At 31.2% G+C, this 19849-nt stretch overlaps 9 protein-coding genes across 9 annotated transcripts in view; 2 read left to right on the top strand and 7 right to left on the bottom strand.

Moving 5' to 3' along the window:
* Nucleotides 1-19849, top strand: part of LOC111686381 (trafficking protein particle complex subunit 11) — a 28608-nt gene that overhangs the window by 7109 nt on the left and 1650 nt on the right. The window contains exons 11-12 of the mRNA XM_046953074.1: nt 17832-18364; nt 18426-19280. Of these exons, the coding sequence (XP_046809030.1) occupies nt 17832-18364; nt 18426-19280 (1388 nt within the window). The remainder of the gene's footprint in view (nt 1-17831; nt 18365-18425; nt 19281-19849) is intronic.
* Nucleotides 3017-4082, bottom strand: LOC124420410 (seminase). Its single transcript, XM_046953077.1, has one exon. It carries the CDS (start codon nt 3924-3926, stop codon nt 3129-3131), a length of 798 nt encoding a protein of 265 aa, XP_046809033.1. The 5' UTR covers nt 3927-4082; the 3' UTR covers nt 3017-3128.
* LOC124420412 (seminase-like) lies at nt 4474-5364 on the bottom strand. Its single transcript, XM_046953080.1, has one exon. The coding sequence runs from the start codon at nt 5313-5315 to the stop codon at nt 4608-4610; it is 708 nt and encodes a 235-aa protein (XP_046809036.1). The 5' UTR covers nt 5316-5364; the 3' UTR covers nt 4474-4607.
* Nucleotides 6060-7137, bottom strand: LOC124420408 (seminase-like). Its single transcript, XM_046953075.1, has one exon. It carries the CDS (start codon nt 6964-6966, stop codon nt 6157-6159), a length of 810 nt encoding a protein of 269 aa, XP_046809031.1. The 5' UTR covers nt 6967-7137; the 3' UTR covers nt 6060-6156.
* Nucleotides 8262-9180, bottom strand: LOC124420411 (seminase-like). The gene has a single exon (XM_046953079.1). It carries the CDS (start codon nt 9120-9122, stop codon nt 8412-8414), a length of 711 nt encoding a protein of 236 aa, XP_046809035.1. The 5' UTR covers nt 9123-9180; the 3' UTR covers nt 8262-8411.
* On the bottom strand, nt 10859-11874 carry LOC124420409 (seminase-like). The gene has a single exon (XM_046953076.1). The coding sequence runs from the start codon at nt 11676-11678 to the stop codon at nt 10872-10874; it is 807 nt and encodes a 268-aa protein (XP_046809032.1). The 5' UTR covers nt 11679-11874; the 3' UTR covers nt 10859-10871.
* On the bottom strand, nt 13481-14327 carry LOC111676990 (trypsin beta-like). The gene has a single exon (XM_023438008.2). It carries the CDS (start codon nt 14325-14327, stop codon nt 13551-13553), a length of 777 nt encoding a protein of 258 aa, XP_023293776.2. The 3' UTR covers nt 13481-13550.
* On the bottom strand, nt 14241-15294 carry LOC111676989 (trypsin-like). Its single transcript, XM_023438007.2, has 2 exons — nt 14612-15294; nt 14241-14373 (listed from the first exon to the last, which is right to left on the bottom strand). Exons 1-2 carry the CDS (start codon nt 15209-15211, stop codon nt 14344-14346), a joined length of 630 nt encoding a protein of 209 aa, XP_023293775.2. The 5' UTR covers nt 15212-15294; the 3' UTR covers nt 14241-14343.
* Nucleotides 15969-16883, top strand: LOC111676988 (trypsin alpha-3-like). Its single transcript, XM_023438006.2, has one exon. It carries the CDS (start codon nt 16009-16011, stop codon nt 16762-16764), a length of 756 nt encoding a protein of 251 aa, XP_023293774.1. The 5' UTR covers nt 15969-16008; the 3' UTR covers nt 16765-16883.

Below are 19849 nucleotides of genomic sequence, written 5' to 3'. Positions count from 1 at the left end.
AACGCGTTTTAACGAAGTTATAGGCAATTTTAGGTTTTCGACCAAAAAATCGATTTTTGAGTGAAAATATGGGTGATCACAAAATAAGCTTATTTTTCAATTTAAACGTGTTTTAACGAAGTTATAGGCAATTTTAGGTTTTCTACCAAAAAATCGATTTTTGAGTGAAAATAAGGGTGATCACAAAATAAGCTTATTTTTCAATTTAAATGCTTTTTAACGAAGTTATAGGTAATTTTAGGTTTTCCACCAAAAAATCGATTTTTAAGGTGAAATATGTGTAATCACAAAATTACGTTGTGTTTATTATATTGTCTAAAAACGCTTAAATCTCCTACAGAATAATTTTCAATTGTAAGATTAAATAAAAACTCTATTGTCCTTAAGTAGCATTCCAAATTTATTTACAATCATTTCCTCATGGACTTTTTCAAATATCCTTTAACTACATTTACCGAAGTGTAGACACCTGGAAATTTCTTACGAGCACAACCGATACCAAATGACACAACACCACACAGTTCTCCACGATACACTAATGGTCCACCAGAATCACCAGTACACGAATCTTTTTGAGCCGTATCAGCAGCACACATCATGGTATTTGTTATCTTAAGGACAGAACGATAATCTCTTTTACACTTCTTATGACCCATCATACGAACATTGACCGTACGCAATTGATTTGAAGCCTTGGGAGCATTTTCTTCTGTCAAACCCCAACCGGAAACTTTTACCAAACTTCGGGGTGGAATGCGACGTGTACATAAAGGAATTGTTTTAATATTTTTACCTCTCATTGGTCTGTTCAATTTCAATACGGCCACATCCCATTTGGATGATTTAAAGGTAAAAGCATTTGGTACACTAATGCGTACCACAGAACGTCTTACACCTAATTGACTTAAGTAGGTGGCACCGCCATGTACCATAATATTTCTAGCTTTTAACTTTTTCACACAATGGGCTGCTGTCACCACATAACGTTCCTTAACCAATGTTCCACCACAAAAGAAAGTACCATCTCTTTCACGTAGTGATACGATATATTTGGCATTATTGATTGTTGTAAGTTTACCTCCTACTATGCGATATTTGACAGCATTTGTTGTGAGAATTTGTAGGAATAGTACAACAACTAGAGTGTTAAAACAAATTGTGGAAAATTTTGCCATATTCTGGTATTATGTTTAAAATCTTAATGTCAAATGAAAAGATTCCATTATCAGGGCTTTTATATAATTAATTTAATATTAAAGAATGTCTATTGCTAAAGGTTAACTCTATTGAAACAACTGTATTTAATTGTAACAGTTTATTAACCTCTTAGTATTTAACTTCCGAGTTTGAAATGTAAATGTAAATATGTTAAATTTCAATTTTATAAGCGAAACACCGTTAAGATTATTATTTTATTAAGTGTTTGTTCTTCGATGTGTACGTGTTTTCAAAAATGTTCTAATTATATTATATTGATTAGAATTTTATTTACTCTGAATTACAGAGGGACCATTGTGATACCCTTTAAGAAGGAACTAATATTAAATGAAAATCAAAAAAGTTAGAGCGGAAGTTTGAAGTAATAAAGTTTCGGAAGGGATTTGTCCATGATCCATCACTATCCTACATCCTCGATAAAACCTAAACGGTTTATTACACATGTGTCCCGTTATCATTCATACTAGAAATCTAATAATACGCCTGCCCAATGCTATTAGTACTCTACAATCTATTCTATATGTAGTAGTGGCAAATTAGAGGTTTTATCGACCAAACTTAACTATTGTGATCTACATTACCCTAATGAATCATTACAGTGACCTGGAATCCAACACAACTTGCTTGTGAAGAAGATAATGCCAATATACTTTAGACTAAAACATCATTGAAATAAAGGCTTTTATAAAGACCATATAAAAGCTATAATTTATCCTGCAACTAAACGTAATCAGGGTTCAAATATAGATCATATTAATTATATCTTAAATCGTATCATTACTCTATATATAAACTCAAACTTTTCACTAGAGGTCAATTCAAAACTATCATAGTCTAAAATCCTATTATACCAGAAGCACTATATACGCCTAAAACTTCTAGGATATCCTGCAATATAATCATTATAAAAATATCGGTCGCAAACTTTCAAGTGAATGTTATGTCAAAGTAATAGGTTATTAATTATGCGTAACCTGCAATCATCATCTGTGAAGTATTCTCTAACCCTAGAAAGAATAATCTTATTCTAGTCCTAAACAACAAACAATAAAGATATAAATACCGCAGTTGCATAATATATCGCATATGAATGAGAGACATATATATATAATAAATAATTCTAGCACAACAGACGTCAAGAGGGAGCAAGAGGCTTAATGCATACATAATTATACTTTATTTAAACAGTTGTTAATATCATACTGTTCAGTTTGTTAATACCTTGACCAAGAATTGTAAAGTTTATAGAACCTTTTTTTGGTAACATAGTTTTAGTAATTCAACGGTTTTAATTTATTATTTGTATAATATTTGTTACATACACGTGTTATGTGCGACCTGCATAGTTCTTAGACTTTAAATTTGATTATAAATTCAAATAATTGTGAAATAAATATTTATTACCACAACACAGTCTGAATAGATAGATAGATAGATAGATAGATAGATAGATAGATAGATAGATAGATAGATAGATAGATAGATAGATAGATAGATAGATAGATAGATAGATAGATAGATAGATAGATAGATAGATAGATAGATAGATAGATAGATAGATAGATAGATAGATAGATAGATAGATAGATAGATAGATAGATAGATAGATAGATAGATAGATAGATAGATAGATAGATAGATAGATAGATAGATAGATAGATAGTTTGTTAGTTACTTAGTTAGTTAGTTAGTTAGTTAGTTAGTTAGTTAGTTAGTTTGTTACTTACTTAGTTAGTTAGTTAATTAGGTTAAATTAATTTCTTTCAATTTAAATCAAGTATTGACTACTCAGTTTGGTTCATTTTCTTAGTTTATTAACAAAATTTTACTACATTATTACAACAATACACATTACAAATACATCTTTATAACTAAATTTGATCGTTCAATTTAGCCTTTTAATCTAATCCTCACAGTTTCATAGCCCGATCAATAAAATTACGTACTTTATTAACATTTGTATAGACCCCGGGAAATTTTGTTCTCGCACAACCAACACCCCACGATACAACGCCACACAATTGATTTTGAAATATAGCCGGTCCACCGGAATCACCAAAACAAGCATCTTTCCCCTTTAAATCACCAGCACAAAACATTGTCTGTGTTATCGTACTACCATCGGCTCTGTACATATCCGAACATCGTTTACGCGTCACCAATGGAACTCTAACCGTACGCAATTGATTTGATTCTTGATTATTGTTTTCATTTAAGGCACCCCAACCAAAAACTTGTATAGAATCTCCAAGTTTCCAATCGGATTTGCACAATTCAACGGTTGCAATATTATTGCCAGTCATAGTGCCCGATAATTTAAGTACCGCTATATCCATGTGATAAGTTTTAGCATTATATTCTTTAGGTGTTATTATTTTCTCAATACTTCTACGTACTCCAGTTTCTGTAAGATATGTAACGCCACCTATTACAGTTAATTGGGTGGGATTAACGTTTTTAACACAATGGGCTGCTGTTACAACAAATTGTGGTGTAACCAAAGAACCACCACAAATAAATTTTCCATTAAGCCTTAGATTTACAGTATATTTGGCACTTTCTATATTTGTAGTAATACCATTGACTATGCGGCTATTACTTTCACTTCCTTTAACGTATAATAAAGTGGTTTTAGACGATATTTCACATAATAATAAAATTGAGAATAATAAATGTATGATCGTGGAAAAATATAAATATTTCGTCATTTATTAAATATAAAATTTCGTTTTCTTTACATTCGCAAGAGTGATTTTAAATTTTGCAGTTGTAAATCGTTTAAATCCTTTAATGTTCATATCATTTGTTGAATTATTTAACGTTACGAGTTCAAGTTTTGTTTTTTTTTTTGCCAGCGTAGGAAAGCAAACTAACCGTTTATTTTACATAGCGAAATAATTTGCAATTTCCCAGTAACGGTGATATTTATATATAAACTTGCAATTAAAAATGACAAATACCATATTCAAGATATTTATCTTTGTTTTCAACAAAAAATTATTTACTATTATTAAAAAAACGGAGCATGTGTAAATTAATTAAAATAATTTTTTTATTATGTATTTGAATATAGAGTGAGTATATTCAAAACTAGTTATCTTAGATTTAAAAGAAAGAATGTGTGAGAAATCTAGTACACATTCGTGATATAATTTTTACAGCAAACAAATTAAATATTTGTTAATATTTCTCCAAAAAATTTTATTTATTAATGTTTAATTATTTTTGAAAAATTAATACTTAAAAATTAGCGGAATAACAGTTGTGTAAGATAGACAGTTTTAAATATAGTCCTTTATTTGTGATAATTTTAAGATTTTAAAAATAAATTAGTTGCAAAACTTTAAAATATGAAATCAATATAAAAATGTGGAAAGGACCATAATAAATTATTGTCTTTCATACTTATTCATAATATCATCAATAAACTGTCTTGCAAACAAGATATTTGCATAAACGCCCGGAAAGTCGTGACGAGCACAGCCTTCACCCCACGATACCACACCACACAATTGACCATTCAATACGGCTGGTCCACCAGAATCGGCCTTACAAGAATCCTTACCCTTTAAATCGCCAGCACAAAACATTGAATTCGTTATTTCACTATTTTCATAATACATATCTCGGCATTTGCTCTGTTCTACTACTGGCACGTTTACGGTTCTTAATTGATTTGAGCTTTCTTCAATGTCTTCGGCAATGCGACCCCAACCATAAACCGCCATTTCATCACCAGTATTCCATTTAGTTTTACACAGTTCTATAGTAGAAATATTAGCTCCTTCCAGGGGTTTAGATAATATCAATAGTGCTATATCCATATCGTTGGTTAGGAAATTGTATTCTTCTGGTATATATATTTCTGAAACAGAACTTTCAAATTCCTTATCCGTAAGATAAGTAGCTCCTCCTATTACGGACACTTCAGAGACTTTTAACGAAATGACACAATGAGCGGCAGTGAGTACAATTTTTGGTGACACTAAAGATCCACCACAAAAGAATAGGCCTTGTAAACGTAGATTCACAACAAATTTAGCTTTGTCAATAGTAATCAGTTCACCATTTACTATACGAGCACTTTGATCTGTCATATTTATGATCGAAGCATTTATTTGCAGGTTTAATGCGAGGATCAAACTTAAAAATATAAACAAAATTGACATGTTTCTTAGTTTACCGATATTTTTACACTGAACTTTTCTACACGAGTAAATAATATTTATAGTATTTTGAAAAAATCTTAAATATTTGGTTTTTTGCAACAGTTTAGAACTTTTTCGTTAAGTTAAACATTCACTGAAGGTTAAAACAAACACTTTGAGATTAAATTTGTTTGATAAAAAATTTAGCAAATTTTAAATTAATATTAGTTGTAATATGGAAAGTTTTATCAATTTTGGAATTTAGTAAATGTAAATTTTTTATGACACATATAGAATGGAATGTCATGAAGGCAACTTCTGTAAATAGTCACAAGCGAAATATGAAACCCTTATCAATAATTTACATATGAGTGTATTAATAGATGGATAGAAAGATAGACAGATAGATAGATAGATAGATAGATAGATAGATAGATAGATAGATAGATAGATAGATAGATAGATAGATAGATAGATAGATAGATAGATAGATAGATAGATAGATAGATAGATAGATAGATAGATAGATAGATAGATAGATAGATAGATAGATAGATAGATAGATAGATAGATAGATAGATAGATAGATAGATAGATAGATAGATAGATAGATAGATAGATAGATAGATAGATAGATAGACATTAGTTAGTTGCATTAATAGTGATGAAATCTTTAAAAATCTATTATAATCTGTCGCAGTTTATTTATTAAAAAAATTGACTACATTATTAATATAATACAAATTACAAAACGTCTTTATAACAAAATTTGTTCATTCACATTTGCCTCTTAGTCCAATCCCAATTTTATAGCTTGATCAAGAAAATTACGTACACTCTTAATATTTGTATAGACTCCAGGAGATTTAGTTCTCGCACAACCAACACCCCACGATACAACGCCACACAATTGATTTTGAAATATTGCCGGTCCACCGGAATCACCAGAACAAGCATCTTTTCCCTTTAAATCACCAGCACAGAACATTGTCTGTGTTATCGCTCTACCATCGGCTTTGTACATATCCGTACAGCGTTTACGCGTTATCAAGGGAACTCTAACCGTACGCAATTGATTCGATTCCTGATTATTGTTTTCATTCAAAGCACCCCAACCAAAAACTTGTATAGAATCTCCAAGTTTCCAATCGGATTTGCACAATTCAATCGTTCCTATATTATTGCCAGTCATAGGGCCCGTTAGTTTAAGTACCGCTATATCCATGTGATAAGTATCAGCATTATATTCTTTAGGTACCATCATCTTGTCAATACTTCTACGTACTCCAGTTTCTGAAAGATATGTTACGCCACCTGTTACTGTCAATTGATTGGGATTAAATTGTTTAACACAATGGGCTGCTGTTATAACAAGTTTTGGTGTTATTAAAGAACCACCACAAATAAATTTGCCATTTAGTCTTAGATTAACGATATATTTGGCACTTTGTATATTTGTAGTTATACCATTGACTATTCGGGATTCCTTTTCACTTCCTTTTACGTATATTAGAGTGGTTTTAGACGATATTTCCCATAATATTAAAATTAGGAATAACAAATGTATGAAGGAAGTGGGAAAATATAAATATTTCGTCATTTATTAAACGTAAATTTTTACTTCTTGACATTCGAAAGAGCAATTTTAAATTTTCAGTTTTAAATCGTTTAATTCCTTTAATTTTCATATTATTTATTTAATAACTCACTAGACAACACTTAAAATGCCTTTTAAATAAAAATATCTGACTTCCTGACTTCAAAAGTTGTTATGAAAAGTTTCTGTTAGCTTTGGTTTTCAAAATATTTTGGTTATTTAAGAATTTTTTTTTTTTGCATTTTTTAGTTAATTTCTCAAAACCGAGCCAATATGTTAATCTACACAATATTGTATATTATTAGAGTATAATAATGTTGACAGTTTATTTGGGATGATCTTCACAAACATCAACAACTATATTTTTAAATCAAAGGACCTCGCATTTATCCAATTCACTTTCGATATCGTATTGTTGTATCATTGTATGTCATTAATATTTCACAGTCAAATATTTTTGACACAATAATATAAGAATAGTAAAAACTTAGGACATACAATGATACAACGTTAGGTTACTGTTCGTGAATTGTATAATATTTCGATATTTTAATACAATTATGGGTTTATGTAATGATAGTACATTATGGAAAAACTGTCATTATGATTATACTCTTTGGACAGATAATTTTATGTAGATTTACATGGTGTTAATTAAGTACCAGTAGGAATTAAGTACCAGTTCAGCAAAATTAAGTAAAAAACATCCTAAAAGTTTAGAAAATATTGTTTGCAATTAAATCGGAAACAATAGTTTTACTGGCGATTTTTAAACTCAGAGCGTGGAAATACATAGGAATTAGATATTTTTATTTAAAAGGCACTCAAAAAGTTCGATTTTGTTGACTTGTGTAATTAACGTTACGAGTTCAAGTTATTTTGTCTTTGACAGCAAAAACTAACCGTTTATTTTAAATAGCGAAATAGTTGCAATTTCTCAATAACGGGGATATTTATATATAAACTTGCATTTAAAAATGACAAATACAATATTCAAAATATTTATCTTTGTTTTAAACAAAAAAAACATTTACTATTATTATTCAAAAACGGAGCATGTGTAAATTAATTAAAATATTTTTTATTTTGTTTATTGTTATTATGTATTTGAATATCGAGGTAGTATATATTTAATATTCGCTATCTTAGTTTTAAAATTAAATGTTTCAATAATCTAGTAAACATTCGTTTTATAAATTCTACAGAAAACAAATTAAACATTTGTTAAATTAATACATAAAAATTTTGTTGAATAAGTAAAAAAAACAGTTTAGTTTGATCTCCATGAAAACGTTTACTATACAAGATAGATAGTTTTGAATATAGTCCCACGAAGTAACTGTTTATTTAGGATATTTTTTTTTCAAATAAATTATTGGTTACAAAACTTTAAAATATGAAATCAATATGAAAATCTGGGAAGCAACTTACTAAATTAAAATATTTAATTAATGACTTTTATATTTATTCATAATTTTATCAATAAACTGTTTAGCAATCATAATATTTGTATAAACGCCTGGAAAATTGGTACGAGCACAGCCTATACCCCACGATATCACACCACACAATTGACCATTAAATACTGCTGGTCCACCAGAATCCGCCTTACAAGCATCCTTACCCTTCAAATCGCCAGCACAAAACATTGATTTCGTTATTTCTCCATTATACATTTCGTTGCATTCGCTTTGTTCTATTACTGGCACGTTTACGGTCCTTAATTGATTTGAGATTCCTTTAATGTCTTCGGCAATACGACCCCAACCATAAACCGCCATTTCATCACCAGTTTTCCATTTAGTTTTACACAGTTCTATAGTAGAAATATTAGCTCCTTCCATGGGTTTAGATAATACCAATAGTGCTATATCCGTTTCGTAAGTTCGAGAGTTGTATTCTTCTGGTAAACATATTTCTGAGACAGGACTTTTAAAATTCTCATCTGAAAGATAAGTAGCTCCTGCTACCACGGACAATTCAGCGGCTTTTAAATCAAATACACAATGAGCGGCAGTAATTACAATTTTTGGTGTCACTAAAGAACCACCACAAAAGAATCGACCGTGTCTACGTAGATTCACAACAAATTTAGCTTTGTCAATTGTAATCAGATCACCATTCACTATACGGGCACTTTGATCTGTCCTCTTTAACATCAAAGCATTTATTTGCAGATTTAATGCGAGGATCAAACTGAAAAATATAAATAAAATTAACATGTTTCTTAGTTAACCGATATTTTTCACTGAAGTATAGTTTTTTTGCAAAAAATCAGTTTAGAACGTTAATGTTAACTTAAACTTTTGCTAAAAGTTAAAAGGAACACCGTGTAATTGAATTTATTTGGAGTAAAATTTTGCAAATTTTAAATTAGAATTTGTAACTACTGTAAGTATTCACTACTTGTCTAATGAAACATTATACCCTCATCAATAATATAAGTAATAAACAGACAAATAGATAGATATAATAAACAGACAGACAGACAGATAGATAGATGATAGATAAATAGATAGATAGAAAGTTAGATAGATAGATAGATAGATAGATAGATAGATAGATAGATAGATAGATAGATAGATAGATAGATAGATAGATAGATAGATAGATAGATAGATAGATAGATAGATAGATAGATAGATAGATAGATAGATAGATAGATAGATAGATAGATAGATAGATAGATAGATAGATAGATAGATAGATAGATAGATAGATAGATAGATAGATAGATAGATAGATAGATAGATAGATAGATAGTGGAATATCCATATTCATGACTGGGATAATACATTCTTCTCTATTTTAGAGACATAACATTTAATCGCATTTTCATAAAGATAAGTTGCTCCTCTTACTATGGTCAATTCATCTGCTCTTCATCCACACAATTAGATTGATCAATTGTAGACAAGTTACCATTTACTATACGAGCACTTTGTTCTGACAAAATTAAAAACTGGGCAAGTGTAACGAGACGACGATCAGACTGTGTAATGTAATTAAAATTGTCATGTTTAATAATATTTATAGTATTTTAAAAAGAATCTTAAATATTTGGTTTTATGCTGAAATTTAGAATAATTTTGTTAATTTCAACTTTTACTAAAGGTTAAAACAAAGACTTTAGGATAAAATTTAGCAAATATTAATTTAAAATTTGTTTTAATATTTATGGCAAATTTTTTTAAATTAATTATGAAATTTTTTACATTTAAAGCTTTTGTGAAAAATACCCAGCAAAATAAAAACGAAGTACTTCCAAACGAATAACATTTATTACCACTTCAAAAGTAGCACTAAGTAAATTTGTTTAACAATTTTATTTTTAATTGATAAATGCGTGTAATTTATTTATGTATATTAATATTATTTGAGTCGAATTTGTTGTATTCTGTATTACTACAATTTTAATTCCTTATTACTTAAAAAAAAGAACATACAAATTACTTCTTAAGAATGACTTCAAATGTAGTGAATATGGAATCAAATAAAAAGGACATCCCTCCTATGTTAAGCCTGTATTAAAATCATTACTTCTTCAGTTTTATTTCTGTAGTAAATTCTACTTCTGGGCATAGAATAGAATGTAATAAATACAACTGTGGTCTTACAAATAAATTGTCCAATTCACAATCGATGTTGTACGGTTGTATCGTAGTATGTCGTAATTTTATTATTATTGTTTTTGTTCCAAAAAATTTTATTTGAAAAATTTTTATGCTACACAACGCTGCAACGATACGACATCGACTGTGAATTGGACAAATGTATTATACAACAACAATTTAAAATTTTACAAATTTACGAAATCAACTTTTGTCATCCTGAAAACTTGTGTTATGTAAAACAGAGAGTCCATTGATGTATGTGTTTATGTATCATTTTTTATTTTGTTTAAATATTTAATAGCTTCCAAAGTTTTTCATTATTTTATCAATATATTCTCTAGCAAAAATAATATTTGCATAAACACCCGGAAAATTCTTACGAGCACAACCCGTACCCCATGACACTACACCACATAATTGATTTTTATATACGGCTGGACCACCAGAATCACCAGTACAAGCATCCTTACCCTTCAAATCGCCAGCACAAAACATTGAATTTGTTATTTTTTCATGTCCTTTATACATATCGCTGCATTTTTTCTGCTTTATTACGGGCACTTTTACGGTTCTTAATTGATTTGAGCTGGTTTTATTGACTTCAGTAATTTGACCCCAACCATAAACTGTCATTTCATCACCAACATTCCATTTTGTTTTACACAATTTTATAATTGAAATATTAGCTCCTTCCAGGGGTTTAGATAATATCAGTAGTGCTATATCCATATCCATGGTACGGGAATTGTATTCTTTTGGTATATATATTTTAAAGACAGAACGTTTAATACCCCTTTCAGAAAGATATGTAGCTCCACCTATTATGGTCAACTCAGAGGCTCTTAATCCATTTACACAATGAGCGGCAGTGAGTACAATTTTTGGTGCCACTAAAGAACCACCACAGGAAAAGTGACCATGACTACGTAGATTCACCACAAATTTAGCTTTGTCTATGGTCGTTACTTTACCATTCACTATACGACTACTTTGATCTGATACATTTAAGAACAAAGTTTTTGTTGGCAGAACTAAAGCTAGGATCAAACTGTACAATAATATTAAAATTGCCATATTTACCGATATTTTTAAACTGAACATATGTTATGTTTACCAATTTGATTATATATAAAATTTTGTAATATTTTATATATTTTAAATTCTGCAATAGTTTTGACCTTTTTTGTTAACTTAAACCTCAATTGACAGTTTTAACATAGACCTTGGCATAGAATTAGTTTGAGGGAAATTTTTGATAAATATTAATTCAAAATTATATTAATATTATTTATTACAATTTTTTTATCCATTATGGAATTCAGTCAATGTTACTAATTTTTTGTGACTTACATAGAATGGAATGTCATGCAGCTAACTACTATGTTCATAAACGAAAAATACACAAATACCCAGCAAAAGAAATAGAATTTACTGCATGGAAGTGCCGAAAAAGACCTGATGAAGTAATGATTTTAAAACAGACTTGTCAATTTTATTTGATGCCAAATTGACTACTTCTGAAATCATTCTAAAGATGTCATTTGTATGTTATTGGAAGCGAAATATGCATATTTAATACAAAGGAACAAAAATAATATTTTGTAAGAATAAAAGAAAAATATATAGAATTGCAAAATATATATTATAGCATTATTTTCGCTTCTTCGGAAGTCATTAAAAATTACTTCCAAAGAAGGTTAAAAAATTTACTAAGTCCTACCTTTGAAGTGGTGATAAATGTTATTCTTTGGAAAGTACTTCGTTTAATTTTTGCTAGGTATATGTTTTGCCTTGGGCTAGAACTTCTAACTTACTATTCCTTATCATTACCAAGACGAATATGCTTTACGTGAACAGCTGCCTTGACGGTCTATTTCACGGTGGTCATTTTCATCCACTGCGTGAGTAAAATGTAACAACTCATCCCTGCCCCATTGTGTATCTTACAAGCAGGTTGCAATTTACTATATGCTCAAGTATTCGAGCTATCTAATCTCTTGCCATAGTAACACCGTTGGGGAAGGACAGGTGTCATGAGCAAGCTCAATCTAACCACGACAAAGGAAAAATCTTATATGTCGCGCAACCACACTACTGAAAAGGCTCTATTGATTCGGCAACAGCACCTAGGGGACGAAGACTTTATTTCAGTGGTCATAAAGACCATGTAGGAAAATCGCTGATAAATTAAAGAAAAGAAAATAACGACCTTGCACTACACTCCATTTTTTGGAAAACCCTAGTTAAGGACACCAAATAAACATAAAAAAAATCCACCTCGTATACCCAACCTTAAATTCAAAACTTTCTTAATCCGCAGTCATGTTCTGTAATTTGTATTGCTCTAGAAACTAGGAACGATAACAGAAATTTATCTTGAAAATTATATTTCACAGTGCATCAATCTTTAAACCAAGCATCCGCTTCCTGCGATTTAGGTTTAAACCACAGCCACTATGTGGATCTCAACCACTGACCAACCAAGACTTGTGAGCAACTGCCCAACATTAAACACATTTCTGAAATTTTTCACATCAACTACCAATAAATTTACTGTCCCTAATTGATTGTTCCATAGTTTTCGTCAATTTAACCCCAATCATAAACAGTCATTTCACCACCGGCTTTGTACACAATCCTATGGTTTATTGGCTCCTATCTAGCGAATTTTTGTATCCTACCCTATGTCTGTGAAAGTGCATCGATTATCATTCTCTTTTACAATAAAAAACTCTCTCGCAACTTAACATACTCGATCGACTTTAAGTTTGAATATTTGGTTTCAATAACATCAGCGAATAAAAACATATTTTAACTATAAATTGCCAATATCCAAATGTTTTAGAATTTTATCTTGATTGAAAGCACATCTATTTTCAAACACATACTTTTCTTATAATTTATTTAAATTATTTTTATTAAAAATTAAATTTTAATTAATTAAAATTATATTTCTATTTATAATTCTTTAAACTACATACAATTTTGCATAATAATTGATCTAACAAACGTCATTATTCTTGAACTGGCAACATTTGTATAGACTCCTGGAAATTCACGTCTGGCACAACCAAATCCCCATGAAACTATACCACAAACTTGACCATTATAAACTACAGGTCCACCTGAATCACCAGAACAAGAATCACGTTCTCCCGGTACCGAGGCACAAAACATTGTACTAGATATAAACGCTTTACCAGCATACGATTGTTCACAGTTCTCCTTCGATATTACTTGCACTTTAACTGTACGCACTTGATTCGGTGGTATACGACTAGATTCACTTGTTACACCCCAGCCTGATACACGAACATAAGCATTGTTGGCAGGACGTTTAGAACAGAGTGGTATAGTGGCAATATTGGGACCCTTTAAGGGTTCATTTAACTTTAGAACTGCGACATCCATGTCAAGATTTGTGGGGGAATACAATACGGAGACAAAAGATTGCTCCACTTGACGCATTTCTCCGGGATCTGTTAGTTTTGAGGTACCCGCATTAATGCTCAAACTAGAAGCAGGTACTCCATTTACACAATGGGCAGCTGTTAGCACACATTTGTTGGTTATCAAAGAACCGCCACAAGAAAATTGACCATTTCTTCGTAGATTTATTAGATACGGAACATGTTCAATGGTAGTCTCAACACCTCCAACAATACGAGGATCACTGGATTGATGTAAATACATTGAGGGAAGACGAAATAAAATTATTGAAATTGTAACAGCCAGATATTCGCATGACATCTTTGATTTCCAAGCGTTAAACTAATACTATCAGTAGATTTGTTTCCTATAAAATGTTCATGCATTTTATTATTAAGCTATTAACGCAATTATTTGGGTTTCGCTCTATTAGATAAAAATTAGCAATTTTCAATTTATATTCAAAATGTAACCGACATTCAGTTTTAGCAATTATTTTTTATTATATACTTTAAAAAACCCCTAACACTGGGACTACTTAGTCGGGTATACACACCAGGATATTCCGGAGAGCCACAACGATAACCCCATGATACAATACCCACCTGCTTACCACGACGTATAGCAGGTCCACCACTATCACCCTGACAGGCATCACTACCCCAACTACCAATAGCACAAAACATATTTTCCGTTATATTATTATGTGGCAGATAGGTTTTCAAACATTCTTTCATCGAAGTTAAAGAAACATTTACCGCTTGCAGTTCATTTGATAGTTTAGCCCAAGGATATTCATTCTTAAGACCCCAACCTGTTACCATAACTTCTTCATTTTCTTGCAAAGGATCATAATCGATTTGTATAGGTCTTACACTTCGTGAATATAATGGCCTATCTAATTCCACAATAGCCACATCCATGTCAACGGTAAAGAAATTGAATTCCAGTGGCACCATCCATTTGCGTACTTTTCTTATAAGCCCTTTAGCTTTTATAAACGTAGTTCCAGCATGAATTTCCCAACCCCCGGGTGATTCTAATATTGAACAATGAGCCGCTGTTAGCATACATTTTTGTGATATCATCGTACCGCCACATATGAAATGTTCTTTGTAACGTATACTAACCATGTAGGGATGTTCAGCTATCGAGGTGTTATGACCACCTATAATACGCATTGTTCTGGTCAAAGTTGTACCCATGACATTGGTTTGGTAATTGCCTTTATTAAAGCATTTAATAAATACAAATATTTTTAGAAAATAAACGAGGAAATTAGTATTTGTCATTGTTGCTGTAGTGAGAAAAATATACAATATAAATATTTATATGAAAAGTCATAGACAATGAAATATTTAGAAGAAAGGGTTTTTTGATCCCTTAGATAGATAGATAGATAGATAGATAGATAGATAGATAGATAGATAGATAGATAGATAGATAGATAGATAGATAGATAGATAGATAGATAGATAGATAGATAGATAGATAGATAGATAGATAGATAGATAGATAGATAGATAGATAGATAGATAGATAGATAGATAGATAGATAGATAGATAGATAGATAGATAGATAGATAGATAGATAGATAGATAGATAGATAGATAGATAGATAGATAGATAGATACGTAGGTAGGTAGATAGATATGGATAGTTGCAAATGTATTTTTAATACTCGAATCGATACTCCTGTGTGTTCCTGTTCTTACATCATCTGTACAAATATAGTTTTCTTCCCTTTCAATTTCATAGCAAGACAGCTCTAACATTACCTACACATTTCAATAAAGTCTTTCCTCAACACCTTCACATAATTAACCTTAAAAATACACATGTTTTTTTTTTTTTTGTTAAACATAAAGGCCACATTATTAAACCCTAACCTTCGAACAAGATCAAGTGCAAGTAATACTAAACACATTTTACGATCTCGCACATTTATAAATAAAAAATTCTACACACTTCTTGCAATCAGTCATAAAAGTTGTATCAATAATGTTAGTTACATTTCTATTAGTTACAACGCTTCTCTTACAATTTCACGGCACTATAGTGGAAACACGATCAGCTCGTATTGTTGGTGGGCGACCAGTGTATATCGAACAATTTCCCTATATGGTAAATTTGCGTAGAGAGGGTTCATTCTACTGTGGCGGATCGTTAATAACACCGAAATGTGTATTAACAGCGGCACATTGTATTCGTAGACCGAGGGAAATAACCGTTCAAGCTGGTGCCACATATTTGCATGAAGACTACTATCAAAGAAGAGTTAAAAAGATTTTCAGACCAAAATCCTTCGATGAAAAAACATTAGATAATGATGTTGCCATATTCAAATTAAATTCACCTTTTAGGGAAAGATTTATTGAAAGCATAGAGTTATCGAATGATATGCCACAAAAAGGAGACTTTGTTAAAGTATCCGGTTGGGGTTTGACACGAGAAAATGGTACTGTCTCACAACAATTGAGATCGGTTTATGTAGAAGTCTTATCGCATGAAGAATGTCGTGAAATATATCTAAATTATCGTAATGTTACAAAAAGTATGTTTTGTGCTTCGATTCCTGGAGTTAAGGATGCTTGTGCAGCCGATTCGGGTGGTCCAGTTTTGCTGGATGACCAATTAGTGGGTATTGTTTCTTGGGGTAGAGGACGTGAGTGTGCGAGAGAAGAGTCACCTGGTGTTTATGTAAATATTAATGCCCTTCGACCGTGGATTGATAAAATTGTTGATGAATATTGTTAGGATAAGTATGTGAATAAAGAATAATTTAATTGATTAAGTAATTAAATATTAATGTACTATAGTTTTATATAAATGATGAAATAAAAAAACTACGAAAGCGAACACGAGATAAGATTCGATTCCGTTCAATACTACTCGTTACTCCATTTGCATTATTTTTGTCAACATTAAGGTCAAATCTTGACCTTAAAATAGTCAGTTCTTGTTCAGTTCTAGTTGCGTTCTTGTTTAGTTCTTATTCAGTTTTAGTTTAATTCTTGTACAGTTCTAGTTCAGTTCTAGTTCAATTCTAATGCAGTTCTAGTTCAGTTCTAGTTCAGTTCTAATTCAGTTCTAGTTCAGTTCTAGTTCAGTTCTAGGTTCAGTTCTAGTTCAGTTCTAGTTCAGTTCTAGTTCAGCTCAAGTTCATTTCAGTTCTAGTTCATTTCTAGTACAGTTCAAGTTCAGTTCTAGTTCAGTTCTAATTCAGTTCTAGTTCAGTTCAGTTCTAGTTCAGTTCTAGTTCAGTTCTAGTTCAGTTTTAGTTCAGTTCTAGTTCAGTTCCAGTTCAGTTCTAGTTCAGTTCTAGTTCAGTTCTAATTCAGTTTTAGTTCAGTTCTAGTTCAGTTCAAGTTCTAGTTCAGTTCAAGGTCTAGTTCAGTTCTAGTTCAGTTCTAGTTCAGTTCTAGTTCAGTTCTAGTTCAGTTCTAGTTCAGTTCTAGTTCAGTTCTAGTTCAGTTCTAGTTCAGTTCTAGTTCAGTTCTAGTTCAGTTCTAGTTCAGTTCTAGTTCAGTTCTAGTTCAGTTCTAGTTCAGTTCTAGTTCTGTTCTAGTTCAGTTCTAGTTCAGTTCTAGTTCAATTCTTGAACTACTACAGTTCTACTTCTAGTACAATTCTCAATCGGTTTAATTTTATAAAAGTATAAAATGTTCTTAATTTCTCAATTAATTTCATTTACAATGCATTTGCAATATATTATCATTTAAAAGATCACTCATTATAATCTAATACGTCATAAGTAATGAGAAAATTGTTAAAAAAATATGTACCTACTTCTGAAAAATGAATTTGTTTTTCTATCTTTACAGTATTCCTTACCACAGATATATCTCCAAATAAGCAAAAACTTCATTCTAGTATACAAATTGACATTGGAGAACTGTCCATGCAAAGTTCCAACACCGCCTCATATTACATATTCAGTCTAATTGAGACAACGATAACGTTGCAACAGAAAATTTGCTATACAACGGATGTTCTAAAACCCAAAGTTACAACAGCAATAGTTATAAATGATGCAACAACACCCAGCAGTACGGATGAATCTCCAGAAGCGACATTAGCGGCTAAGAATCTAACATCCAATCAAACCATTTTAACACCTCTGCCCATAATAACACCAATACATCTGGAATTTTTAGATGAAAATAGTTTGCGTAAGACACAGGACACAGTGCTCAGTGTAAGATGTGATGCAGAGTTTAAATTTAAGGGTCAGTTTTATACACTCAATAGAATGCCTCTAACGAAAATCTATCGTGGTGAGAATTTCCTGTTTCGAGCCGGTCTTGTAATACAAGCAGATGTGGAATTAGATATATTGGAAACCTATTTTATATGTGTAAGTTTTGAAAATGGCAATAATATTAATTATATTAAGTTTTCTTTTCTTATTTTTATAGGATCATAACCTAGTGCAATCAACCTATAGTTTTAAACGTAAAAAATTCTCCAGCATTTACCAGCGTGGTGAGAAACTCGAAGATGTAATAGTTTTACGCACGAATAACACTAGTGAAGAGTGGATAACGGTCAAGGATTATGAGCGCACCAAAAACGAGGTACAAACCAACATTTTTAATCGCCTGCGAACATCTAGAAAACATTTAATGAAAACAGGTGATGTCCTGAATACCTTAACCTCTAATCATATGAATAAAAGTCTAATGGGGAAACTACCAACGAATATGACAATAATAAATAATACTGCCTCCCCCAATGCCCTCATGCTGTCCAGTCAAAATTCCAATATGAGTTCATCAACAATATCGGATGATGGTAAAGCGACTAATGTTTTAGCAGCCAATAATAACAATACTAATGCAACGGATGAAAATGTGGCGCAGGCGCCTAAACATCTACACACACGTTTAATATACAACAAATCTTTGGATGCTATACAGGCTACGGGTCATTTAAGAGGTTTCCTTAAGGCTTCCCTATTAATGGATACAACAAATTCTAATATGCAGTCATCAACGGCTGTGCCTAGTAATAATATAGTTTTCGGTTTCTATTGCATAAAATGGAGACGTTCAGGTGGAAAAGAAGAAAATGAGAGTAAGTTTATTATTAGCGGTTTGCCTATAGTGGAGCCACCTTTAAATATCTATTGTTCGATTGAGGAGAAAATGTTTGTTAAAATGCCAATGACTTTTAAGGTGGTTTTAAAGAATCCCACAGCAAAAGTACTGCATCTAATAGCAACGCTGAGTATAAGTAATTCGGATAATTTTATATGTTCGGGTCATAAACAGGTGAGTGGTATTATTTTTCACATTACATTGAATGTTTCGAAATTAATCGATTATAAGTAGTTCTAGTTCAGCTCTAGTTCAATTCTAGTTCCGTTCTAGTTCAGTTCTAGTTCAGTTCTAGTTCAGTTCTAGTTCAGTTCTAGTTCAGTTCTAGTTCAGTTCTAGTTCAGTTCTAGTTCAGTTCTAGTTCAGTTCTAGTTCAGTTCTAATTCAATTCTAGTTCAGTTCTAGTTCAGTTCTAGTTCAATTCTAGTTCAGTTCTAGTTTAGTTCTAGTTCAGTTCTAGTTCAGTTCTAGTTCAGTTCTAGTTCAGTTCTAGTTCAGTTCTAGCTCAGTTCTAGTTCAGTTCTAGTTCAGTTCTAGTTCAGTTCTAGTTCAGTTCTAGTTCAGTTCTAGTTCAGTTCTAGTTCAGTTTGAGTTCAGTTCTAGTTCAGTTCTAGTTCAGTTCTAGTTTAGTTCTGGTTCAGTTCTTGTTCAGTTCTAGTTCAGTTCTAGTTCAGTTCTAGTTCTGTTCTAGTTCAGTTCTAGTTCAGTTCTAGTTCAGTTCTAGTTCAGTTCTAGTTCAGTTC

Source organism: Lucilia cuprina, chromosome 5, assembly GCF_022045245.1.
Source record: "Lucilia cuprina isolate Lc7/37 chromosome 5, ASM2204524v1, whole genome shotgun sequence".
NCBI lineage: Eukaryota > Metazoa > Arthropoda > Insecta > Diptera > Calliphoridae > Lucilia > Lucilia cuprina.
The sequence above is the reverse complement of the archived record's forward strand: the minus strand, read 5'-3'. Positions and strand labels throughout refer to the sequence as shown.